Source organism: Ostrea edulis, chromosome 10 (genome assembly GCF_947568905.1).
Source record: "Ostrea edulis chromosome 10, xbOstEdul1.1, whole genome shotgun sequence".
Lineage (NCBI taxonomy): Eukaryota > Metazoa > Mollusca > Bivalvia > Ostreida > Ostreidae > Ostrea > Ostrea edulis.
In genome coordinates this window covers 18613718-18625317 of record NC_079173.1, presented here as the reverse complement: position 1 = coordinate 18625317, position 11600 = coordinate 18613718, and the positions used below count along the sequence as shown (strand labels likewise).

The following is an 11600-nucleotide window of genomic DNA, read 5'->3' as shown; positions in this document are numbered from 1 at the left end:
AAAGCACCATCCAAATATCCGTCAACATAAATACATATTGGCATAAAAACATTTAAGTCATTTTACATAGAAATATGCGGCTTTCTTTTTTCGTAACATAAATAATACACTTTCGTAAAATAAAAATACATCTTTTCCTAGTTTTTGTTTGATATCTTTAGAATAGATATTGTATCCTTCCCTAGTGTTTGTTAAGGGTGTTTACGATAGAAAGTGGATAAACTTAATCACATGGGTGTATAAAGTGTATAATTTTTACAATAATCTTAAACTGACATTGAATATCTCATAAAACTCTTTAAAACCTCACCATGGTCATGACGTCGTTCTATCAAAATTAACACCATCGTTAGAAATTTGTGATCATTGAAGAGCTTAACATACACGGTTTTGAATGTTTTATAGCAAGCAGGACTTCGAAAAAGATCAGTCGTGGTTATGGAATATGCCTATTCCACGTGTGTATTTTGGGGTACTGTAGACATGAACAAAAAGGGTAATATCACTCAAAATATGTCACATTCTAGAGTCGGCTAACATTAAGTTCAAAATGACAAAAGAAATTTTCAACAGAAGCCTCTGGGGAAAATCAGCTAATCCAATTGTACATCAAAGTCTGATTTCTCCCAAAGAAGACAAAATAACGAAAATAATACTACGTTTTAGGATGACAAATAAAAATGCAAAAGAAAACCAGAGTTAAACGACGGCGAACAAATAAGGGCAAATATAACGTTATAAGATAACAAATAAACACAAATTATTGACAATCATCTCTTTATTATGACACAGTATTACAAACATGTAAAATCAACATCTAAACACATTACATAGCACCATTAACCCACATCATATAGAAAGTTGCACAGCACCGGGGTATTCTTCAACATTGAGGAGAGAAAGTTGGGGTGGTGGGTGTTTTAACATATTGATTTTTTTATCCACTCTACAAATTGTGTTACATTGTAATTAAATTTCATGTATATGGAAAGGCTAACGCATGCAAAACACAAGCTATCGCAAGTCTTGCCAAGCCAGTGATTGGCTACAAAAACGTGAGGCCCCTAACGGGATAAAGTTATGCGTGATCCCAAATAGGATAATTGACACCTATATACTCTATAAGCATAAATGTTATTATTTTCCATAATATTGACCCTTTGTTACATCACTACCGTGCACTTAGTCAGGGAAAGCAGAAAAAACCTGTACTTTCAACAGATAGTGAGTTTACAGTTTTCACATTACATCATTCAGCAACAGAATCAGAGAATGGAGAGCTACAACATACTGTGATATTACAAATCTCGAATTGAGTTTTCACATTATATGTAGGTAATAAAGTTGTGCACAATGGCTGCCGTTAATAAAACCGTCAATATGTGATGTGATGAATCCTAAATGACTTGTTGTTTAAATAACCGGTGTGTGACACATGGCATGTTTGATGATTTCATTTTATCTATTAATTCCATAAAAATCATACTGCATTAACTAAACAGATATTCATCGTCTGCAATAGTATTTTGTGGGGACCTGCAGACATGTTCACGAAAATTTCCTGAAATCTGTCGCAAGATAGAACTTAGGAAAAAGTTAGGAACATCCCAAGGTCAACTTAGGACACGTCTTAGGATGTTTCTCGATATCATAGCAACATTTTAAGTTAGGACGTCCTCACTACTCATGACCATTGCTATTCATTTATATTTTTTTTATATATGCATATATTTGTGACATATTTCCGAATAGACAATTAAAATCTAGACACATACAGGTAGAGAAAAAACAAATAATATTAACTTATATAAATTTAGAGATATCGTATATGCAATATAATTATGTTATAAACTAGAAAACTGTAAGACCATTAACATATTTCAATAAAGTAAGAAAATGTATGAGAAAGAAATGGATATTATATGCGTTTGGCATATGCTAGTATGTTTTTTACAACTTTGATTATAAAAATAAAAAAGATAAACGGATATCGTGATACTCGAACCAATACAAGTGCATTTCATATAATAGTATATTTATTTCCTTACTTTGAATAAGCATTCTAAAAATATACAGAGATCGTGATACTAGAACACACGCATATGTTTCATATACTATTGTGGTTTTTTTATTTAAATGAATTCAATTCGACACCACTGAGCCAGGCATTACCTTTATAGAAATATTTAAAAATGGAACTAATATACCTTGACAAGCTGAAATAATTATTTTAGCACACTAAAACTGTCTCCCTTTCCATTTTCCGGGAAAAAAACATCTTCCAATTGTTTTTATTATTTGACCTTGACATAAAAAGTCAAGGTCAAAAATCATCAAGAATGTCCAAAAACATTGTATAATCTTACCTTTACATAAAATGTCAAAGTGAAAAGTCGTCAAAAATAGCACGTGACACACTGTCATATCATGGTATACCAACATATTAAACATCAAAGGCCTATGTCAAAAGGCAAAAATGTTATGGCCCGGACAAACTTTTACTGAGAAGCGGAAGACTAATACACTAAACAATGTGTTATCCTTCTGGAAAGAGGAGACATACTTTCATGTACTCTCGTCAATGTCATAAATATAAATGATTGGGCAATCGTTATTCAAATAAAGGGCATACCAGTTTGTATTTGATTAGTGAGTTGTGTGGATTAGTATGTTATGAAAGGTGAAGATAACGAACAGTGAACGGCAAGAAGAGGACCCCATATTTCTCAACTGAATACATTTAAGCAATCTAATGGGTTGTTATATCTCTAAATATACTTTCAAGATTTCTATGAGTTCTTCATATCAATATCAAGATTCTCGCCATATTTATACAAACAGATTATGATGCCCTAAAGTTAGGATGAACGTATATCGAGGCCTAGATTTAGGAGAGCTCCGAGAAACTGATTTAAGACCAGGACGTCTCCCACTACAGCTTCATCAGCATCACTTCAGATCTAGATTGATTTACATATAACAGCGTCGTACTCAGAGCTGACCATACTGGGTGGTTGTATTGGATACCCCAATCGACCATTCACTGTGGGACTGCAGAGTTCACACACTTCGGGACTCTATAATTGTAGAATTTTTTACGTTTACCTAATCAGGATATAGGGCTCACGACGGGTGTGACCGGTCGACAGGGGGTACTTACTCCTCCTATGCACCTGATCCCACCTCTGGTGTGTTCAGGTGCCTGTGTTTGCCCAACTATATATTTTGTATTGCTTATAGAAGTTGATCACTGTTCGTTATCTTCACCTTCCATCATTCACCGCGGGAGTTTGCGTAATTGAATATGATACTGAACATTTACCGCGGAACAATGCAGGGTTCATACCATCAAACATTAACTGTGGAATTCAGCAGGCTTTTCAGTGTAACCATTGATATTTTGTCAAATTAGCTTTAAACGAACTTTAAACATAAATTATCATGATTTGTTATGTCGAAATACAACAGGAGTCTGGAAGGGTTAATATTTTTTTTCCGGTTTCCTTTAATGCGGTATGACTTTAAGATACAAACGTCGCCAGATATAGATTGATTACTGTTCATTATCTTCACCTTTAATAATCATTGAAGTATAATGTTGTGATGGCCATATAAAGCACGAGAAACTGCACTACAACACTGTACATGTACTACATTTATCAAAGTACCATATATCTTACATCGGTTCTACAACCAGTAACCCCGTGGGATTCCGGGGTAAAATATGTCCTTAGCACCCCTTGCGTGTCGTAAGAGGTGACTAAATGGGACAGACCTTCGGATAAGACTGCAAAAGCCGAGGTTTCGTGCCACAGCAAGTGTTTCACGATAAAGATTCATCCCTGTTGAAAGGTCGTAAGCATCGAAAATAGGCCTAAATTGTGCAGGCCTTCACCAGAAATAGTAACCACCAGAAATAGTAACCTCTTCATATGGGTGAAAGATTCGCAAGCAGGGCGTGAAACAATATACAACAAACAACAAGACATTATGTTTGTTGAAATCACAAACTTCTATCATTTGTCAGATTTTAAGTTTGACATTTCATGCTAACGTTTATGGCGGCAAAAAATAATGGTATATATTTCAAAGTGTTGATTTTTAATAAAATTAACTTATAAAAACCTTAAAAGATGTTATTTCTATTCCGTTGATAAATAAATGAAATACAGAAGAGGAATATTTCATTCAATTGCTCTTGGCAAACTGATAGGAAACGATCTGTCAAGGATGAACTTATCTTTAACCTTTCAAAGTGGTTTTCACCACACACGTAAACAAATACGACAATAATTCATTGTAAGAATAATGTACTAGTTTTATGCTTACGAAAGATACCTCTAACCGCCAGAACTCCAAAAAAGGATCATTGTTGCAAAATAACACTGCTCCATTTATCTGATCAAGATATAGGGATCATGGCAGATGTCACCGGTCAACAGGGAATGCTTACGCCTCCTACACACCTTATTCCCATTTGGTATGTCCATGGTTTGTGCTGTCCTTTATTTTGTGTTAATTATATGATCACTATCAGTTATCGTCACTTGATCACAATCATGTGCGATGAATCAGTATGATTTCAATATCTTTTCGTCACTGTATCCTATAAAATGTTAGAAAGCCTCAGAAACATTACCCTATTTAGAAGATACCTGCTTCCACCTCTGGTTCGTGTTTCCCTTCTCATCATTTCGCATTCTTTGTGGGATTTCAGATATTGGTCATGTGTCGATATATTCACTTGTTCATATGCAGCCAATAATGGAAAAGGTGAACATATCGAACAGTGCTCTAATATCTCATATAAAGAAGATCAAATTAAGAGTAGGATAAACACGGACCCCTTGACATACCAGAGGTAGGCTTAGGTGCCTAGGAGGTAAACTAATCCCCTGTTGACCGTTTACACCTGCCGCGAGTTATATATCTTGCTCAGGAAAACGGAGTATATATGGAAAATTGAAAGTCTATAATGTTTGTTTTTTAAAGTAGTAGCTATGTAGATTGATTTTTTGAAGAACGTGTCGATAATTCCAGTGGCTGCTTAATGCATAACTTAAGTGCCCTTGGCAACTCCGACCGACAGTTACAAAAATGACTTAGTCCCACAAATTAACTTATCTGTTTGTCCTCCACTGCATTTTATAGTCTTTCAGAGTTCCCGAAACGCGCCGGTCCATCGGGCATCCCCGATAAATTTTGAATGGGGCCGGCAAAATCCAAATTTTATCGGTCAAAATGTCCGGCAGATTTTATGGACTATTTTGAAATTTAAAAACATCTGAACAAATATAACTAAATGTAATAATCATTTTATTAGTTACAAAAAATAACTATTAATTAAAAGTGGAGGGAAAAGCCAAACAAACGCGTAGTTTTATTTTTTTAATCCGGATAAATTCGCGGGTTCTTTTTTTTACACACGTACGACAATTTCCTATTGGAGTTGACCAACATTGGGCATGTGGCCGATAAAGTGGAATTCGGGTGCCACAGGTACTAAAAGAAAAGAAAAAGACGGTCAGAAAGACAATGATGGGGATAAAGGAAGTAAGAGGGAAAGAAAATTCCACAAGAAATGGCTAGATGATTGGAAATGGCTGGTCTATGATGGATATATGATGTTTTGTAAAGTTTGCATCTCTTACGAGGAATCGGGGAAAGGTCGGTCAAAATATCCAATAAATTTTGTGAAAGGTTCAAATAACTTTAGAACTAGCGCTTTATTAGATCATGAGAAGTCGACTTTTCACAAAGATGCAACGGATTTTGAGACCACGAAAACGAATCCAAAGGAGGCACCAGCTAGAAGATCTTTGTTAGCTCTCAAAGAGCACAAGCGGGAAACTTTGAAACTTTACTTTAGAAACATCCATGGTATTGTTAAAAGTAAGAGACCGATTAGTGATTTTCTGTGGCTTAACAAGTTGGACATTGCTAAGGGTATCCTTGACAGTGGCGAGACGTACAATAACTGTAAAGCAGCTACTTGTTTTATGGAGAACATTGCAGAAGTCGAACGAGAGGGTATTTTAGAGTCAGTTAAAAATGCAAAGTTTTTCAGCCTCACAATGGATGGATCTACGGATGAAGCTTCAATAGAGCAGGAGACACTTTTTGTGAGATACTGTGTTCAAGGTGACGTTTGTACAAAATTTCTTACAATTGGAGAGCCAGCCTCAACTTCTTCTGCTGACTTGTACACTTTTGTTACCACTAATCTGAAGAAGCGTGAATTGAATAAGGGCATCCCATTGATTGGTTTTGGATGTGATGGTGCAGCAAATATGGTAAATATTTTAATTTTCAGCTGACACAAAACTTTTGAGCAACATTCAATAGCAAGCTGTGAAAAAAAGTATAGAAACATAAGTTCTTTCTCAATAAGATTGAACAATTTTAAATTTGAATTACAATTATGGAACTTCATTTTAACAATTTTAGATGGGCAAAAAAGGAGGCCTGGTGACACTGCTGCAAAAGGATTTTCCAGAACTGTTGGCCTGTCATTGTTTGGCTCATAGACTAGAACTTTCTTTTCGTGACATGGTCAAGGGAGATAAAAAGTATGAGCGTCTGTCTACCCTACTCCTTGGTATATTCTACTTTTACAAAAGGAGCCCAAAGCAACGCAGTAATCTCAGACACACCTTTAAGGTAATTTGTTTTTACACTTTTTAAATATCTAAGTCCTGTAATAACTTAAAAGAGTACTGTGAATTGAATTGTATACTGAAAACTAAAATATTAATTAATATTTCTAAAGGTGATGAATGTAAAGGGCACACTTCCCCACAGAGTATCAGGCAGTCGCTGGATGCCACACATGCAAAGAGCATTAAAGTCGCTCTTTTCAAGTTTTCCTGGATATGTCTCTCATCTGCAGAATGAGTCGCATACCAATCCCAAAGCAGAGGGTCTGGTGAAAATCATGTGCAACTTCCAAGTTATTGTTTATGCCACAGTGTTACTGGTACATGTATACCTAAATTTAAAGTAGTATTTCAGATAATTTGTTTACTGTCTACATTAGTATAGTAACAATTTGAAAATGAAATATGCAGTAAATTTGTTTTGTTGCTTGTAGGATGTCTTGAATCCACTGGTCAGACTATCCCTCTTTCTACAGTCCAAGGATGTGACACTAGCTGATGTCCATTTGATGGTACAATCCACTCTCAGCCATTTAAAATCTCTGGATCAGAAGTAAGATTTTTAATGATGTAAGCAACATTATTTATGTGAAAAGAGAAAAATGAAAAGTGAATTGTCTCGAAAACTGTTTATTATATATGTAAATTAATTTTAGGAAGAGTGAGACTCTTTTAAACTTGGAAGAAACCAAGGAAGTTGCAGGCATGCCATTAACATCTGCAGGGCCCTTTGACAGTGATTCTTTAATTAAGAAAATGGTTACTGGCATGACAAAGGCAATAAGTATTAGATTTGCAGATCTTGGAGATGAAGTGAAATTTACAGAAATTGCCAACTTTAGAAACTGGCCGATGGAGGAATTGAAAGGTAATAATGATTAAATACTGTATTATAATAGCAAATGAGGTTACAAAATGATTTATGATATGTGGATTGTCTGTAAACAAACATCTAATGTGAACATTTCAGAAAATACCAGATATGTAAGTTTTTATCATAGAAATAGAAATAATATATGGTTGAGGTGTAGTTGTAGTGGGAATTTGCCTATGTATTTATGCATGCCCATGCTTCGGCTTTTTACCTGTATCTCACTCCGACACTAGCTACTAGCCTGTAACAAACCCACCCTGGCTCTTGCACTAACTACTAACCTGTAACAAACACACTCCAGCACAATCCAGTGTAACATATTCATATTGACCTCATACAATAAACACAACAAATATATCTGTTAAATCATTTTAGACTATGGATGTGATCATGTTGATGCTGTCACCAATCGATTTAAGGACACTTTAACTCAGCAAGGCGTGCATGTAGATGATTTGCAGGACCAGTGGTCCTTGCTTAAAACTCTTGTGCAAAAAAAGTACGTATTACACAATACCTATATTACAACACAAGTAACAACATTTATATTTTAAACTTTGTATATAACAATGCCAAAAGTTTATTATTTCTGTGGAAATTGCTTTCTGTCTGGTTTTAAGATATGGAAATAAGCTGAACACTGTTAAGTGGACACATGTTTGGAATTGCTTTTCTGACATGGGCATCCAGGACATTCTAACTGTTATGGACTTACTGCGTACACTCCCTGCCACTTCTGTTGTCAATGAGGCCTCCTTCAACCAGATGAAAATGACCAAGACAAACAGGAGACAGCGTTTGAGTAACAAGCACCTTGATGATTGCATGGTTATTCAGCTGGAGTCGACTGATATTTTGAACTTTGATCCAACAGAAGCAATTAATAAATGGATGGTAATTATAACATGTATTGTAATAGTTTAATTTTTGTTTTATTCGGTAGTTTGGATTTTAATCACGTATATATATATGATAATGAACATATTCTGTAGACATCAAGTAAGCAGCCAAGAAGATTGACCTACGCTAGATCTACTTGCAACAAGAACAGCGAACAACAAGACGAAGACATTATGATTCAGGAAGTGACACAGGATGAGGAACCTAGGAATACAACAGTTGCTGAATTGGACCCTGAGACTGCAGATGACTGTGACTACGAGACGGACTGTGACTCTGACAACGAACAGACAGAAGACTTTAATGACAGAGCAATTGAACAAACTGTGCATGAAATGGAAATAGAAATAAATTATTAGTTCGATCTATGTTAATTTTATCTCTTTTTATTTAAATCAACAATGTCCGGTAAATTTCACAATTGTCCGGTAAATTTTGAATATTTACCGGACAATTGTCCTACAGATTTTTTACTAGTTTCGGGAACTCTGGTCTTTATAGAATTTATGACTTTGATCGCTGTTCATAGAAAGTTAAAAAAAAAAAAAAAAAACCAGAGACTGGATTCCACTATTCATAGAAAGGTTCAAAATAACAGACTGGGTTTCACTTTAAACTTAGAATGTTTCAATTCGACATCTACATCTATTGTACTTTTCAATTATCTCGAACTTTGTACAGAATGTAGCTACTTGATAAATGTTAGAACAATGTCTTAAATCAGTGAGCAACCTATAGACAGGCAACTATGATAGTACAGATGAATGCTACTGTTAAAGTTTGGGCAATTCTAAAACACTCGATTTTCCACCAGTGAGTTGTCACTCAACGTGGAGGAGAAGTGAAGCCATCACACATCAATTAAGGTATTAATTGTTTCATCCAATCAGAGGTTTCCAAATCCAGCTCAAGAGTATAAATAAGAGACACCGAGCTGGTGTGCAGTGTATGTGGTAATCAAGACATTATGTTCTGGTTAAAGGTGAGTGGACATTTGATCAAAAGTTTACTTTTAGGGGTAGGCGGAGTATTGCCATCAAAGAATTATTTTTCAGATCTGGTAGATTTGCAGTATAGCCCCCCCCCCCCCCCACACACACACACACAAAATAACATGTAGTTGATGGCATTTTAGAAAGTTATTGGCTGGGAAGTGTGACATCCCGTTAGTGATTCTTTAAACAATACATCATGATCATGAAACATGTGAATTCACTTTTTACTGAATATTTCATCTAATTCAAGGCCGATTTGGCAGCGAAAATGGCAAAGAAAAATGAAAATAAATTCTAAACTTCATGTACTGTATTACTGTAAATAATGCGGGTCATTACTACACCACTGCCTACCACAAGACGTAACATCGTTCGTAAGACATTGACGTAATAAATACTAAAACGAAGACGAACACTGTTGTGAATGTGGGATCTCTGAGGTAAGATATTGGAATGACTTGAACAATATCTTACCTATCATCAAAGTGGTATAATCAGTTTCCAAATCGAGGCAGGCTTCTGACAAACAAGTCTATATGGTCATTATAACGATTAAATTCACAAATACAACATGTAATGGTCAAAATGCTGACTGGCATGCTTCATGCCAATTGAGGCCGGTCGTTTTTTTGCACATTGATTTTCACTACCGATTTCACCGTTTACCAGATCAGGATAAAGGTATCAAGGCGGATGTGACCGGTCGACTAGGCACCTGATGCCACTCCTGGTATGTCCAGGAGTTCGAGTTTGCCCTACTTTTACTTTTTATTCTTTATTGGAGATAAGAGATTGATCACTTTTTGTAACTGTTTTCACTTTGATGTCATAGCGAAGAAAACCACTACTATAAACGTGAAATTTGAATGGTTAGCGAAGAGAATGTTTTCTCTTTGATTTTTTTCTTGGAAGATATGGAGCACACTTTGCCTATGTACCATTTTTATCCCGCGGTTGCAGTCGTTTTCCTAGTAGGGTTAACGGATGCTAACTGATTGTAGATACACAGAACTAAACGTCATTTTCATAACCATATACGCCTTTTGAAACATGTAAGTTAATTCGCACATATACAGTCGAACTACCACAATATACCACGGATTGATTGATGATTGATTATATCTTCTTTAACGTTCCTCTCGAAGGAATTTTTCACTCATATGGAGACGTCACCAATACTGGTGAAGAGTTTCAAATTTAGGCATATGCTCTGCGCTTACAGTCAGTGAGGAGTGAGGGTTCTTTGGTGTACCGTACCTACTGTGACATGGAACATCAGCTTTTAAGGTCATCTACGAAGACCCGTGACATTCACACCTGATGCCAAGTGTTTGGCGATGGAAATGTCAACAACTGCTTTAATGACTTAGGTGAAAGGCGACTATAACGAATAGTGATCAATCTCATATATCCTATAAGCAATACAAAACAGAGATTTGTACAAACACGAACACGGACCCCTGAGCACACCAGAGATGGGATCAGGTGCCTTGGAGAAGTAAGCATCCCCTTTCGACCGGTCACACCCACCGTGATGTTGTACTAGTGATGTTGTTTGCGTTTACACTGCAATATTGCTAGGTATGTTGTTTGTGTGTACACTACAATACTACTAGCGTTGTTTTGTGTGTACACTACAATAGTACTAGTGACATTGTTTTGTGTGTACACTACAATAGTACTAGTGATGTTGTTTTGTGTGTACACTGCAATAGTACTAGTGACATTGTTTGTAAGTATACTACAATAGTACTAGTATTGTTGTTTTGTGTATACACTGTAATAATACTAGTGATGTTGTTTTGTGTGTACACTGTAATAATACTAGTGATGTTGTTTTCTGTGTACACTAAAATAGTACTAGAAACGTTGTTTGTGTGTACACAGCAATAGTACTAAGGTTTTGTGTATATACTATAATAGTATTAGAGACGTTGTTTGTGTGTACACTGCAATAGTACTAGTGAAATTGTCTGTAAGTATACTACAATAGTAACAGTGATGTTGTTTTGTGTGTACACTGCAATAATACTAGTGATGCTGTTTTGTGTGTACACTATAATAATACTAGTTATGTTGTTTGGTGTGCAATGCAATAGTACTAGTGATGTTGTTTTGTTTGTACACTGCAATACTACTAGTGACGTCATGTTGTGCGTACACTACAATAGTACT

At 35.7% G+C, this 11600-nt stretch overlaps 3 protein-coding genes across 4 annotated transcripts in view; 2 read left to right on the top strand and 1 right to left on the bottom strand.

Moving 5' to 3' along the window:
- Positions 1–11600, bottom strand: part of LOC125682897 (leucine-rich repeat-containing protein 15-like) — a 334249-nt gene that overhangs the window by 145122 nt on the left and 177527 nt on the right. The gene's annotated exons all lie outside the window — the stretch shown is intronic.
- Positions 5870–7629, top strand: LOC125678053 (E3 SUMO-protein ligase KIAA1586-like). The gene is made up of 4 exons (XM_048916158.2): positions 5870–6660; positions 6770–6976; positions 7091–7209; positions 7313–7629. The coding sequence occupies exons 1-4, from the start codon at positions 6448–6450 to the stop codon at positions 7536–7538; spliced, it is 765 nt and encodes a 254-aa protein (XP_048772115.1). The 5' UTR covers positions 5870–6447; the 3' UTR covers positions 7539–7629.
- LOC130051023 (uncharacterized) lies at positions 7876–8804 on the top strand. The gene is made up of 3 exons (XM_056152162.1): positions 7876–8029; positions 8151–8424; positions 8523–8804. Exons 2-3 carry the CDS (start codon positions 8209–8211, stop codon positions 8787–8789), a joined length of 483 nt encoding a protein of 160 aa, XP_056008137.1. The 5' UTR covers positions 7876–8029; positions 8151–8208; the 3' UTR covers positions 8790–8804.

What these genes read in the sequence shown, in the direction of transcription:
- LOC125678053 (XM_048916158.2), top strand. Translation starts at nt 6,448, where the DNA reads ATGGGCAAAAAAGGAGGCCTGGTGACACTGCTGCAAAAGGATTTTCCA. An exon ending in TTTATGCCACAGTGTTACTG is followed by an intron (nt 6,977 to 7,090) that starts GTACATGTATAC and finishes TGTTGCTTGTAG; the next exon opens with GATGTCTTGAATCCACTGGT. An exon ending in TTAAAATCTCTGGATCAGAA is followed by an intron (nt 7,210 to 7,312) that starts GTAAGATTTTTA and finishes AATTAATTTTAG; the next exon opens with GAAGAGTGAGACTCTTTTAA.
- LOC130051023 (XM_056152162.1), top strand. Translation starts at nt 8,209, where the DNA reads ATGGGCATCCAGGACATTCTAACTGTTATGGACTTACTGCGTACACTC. An exon ending in AAGCAATTAATAAATGGATG is followed by an intron (nt 8,425 to 8,522) that starts GTAATTATAACA and finishes CATATTCTGTAG; the next exon opens with ACATCAAGTAAGCAGCCAAG.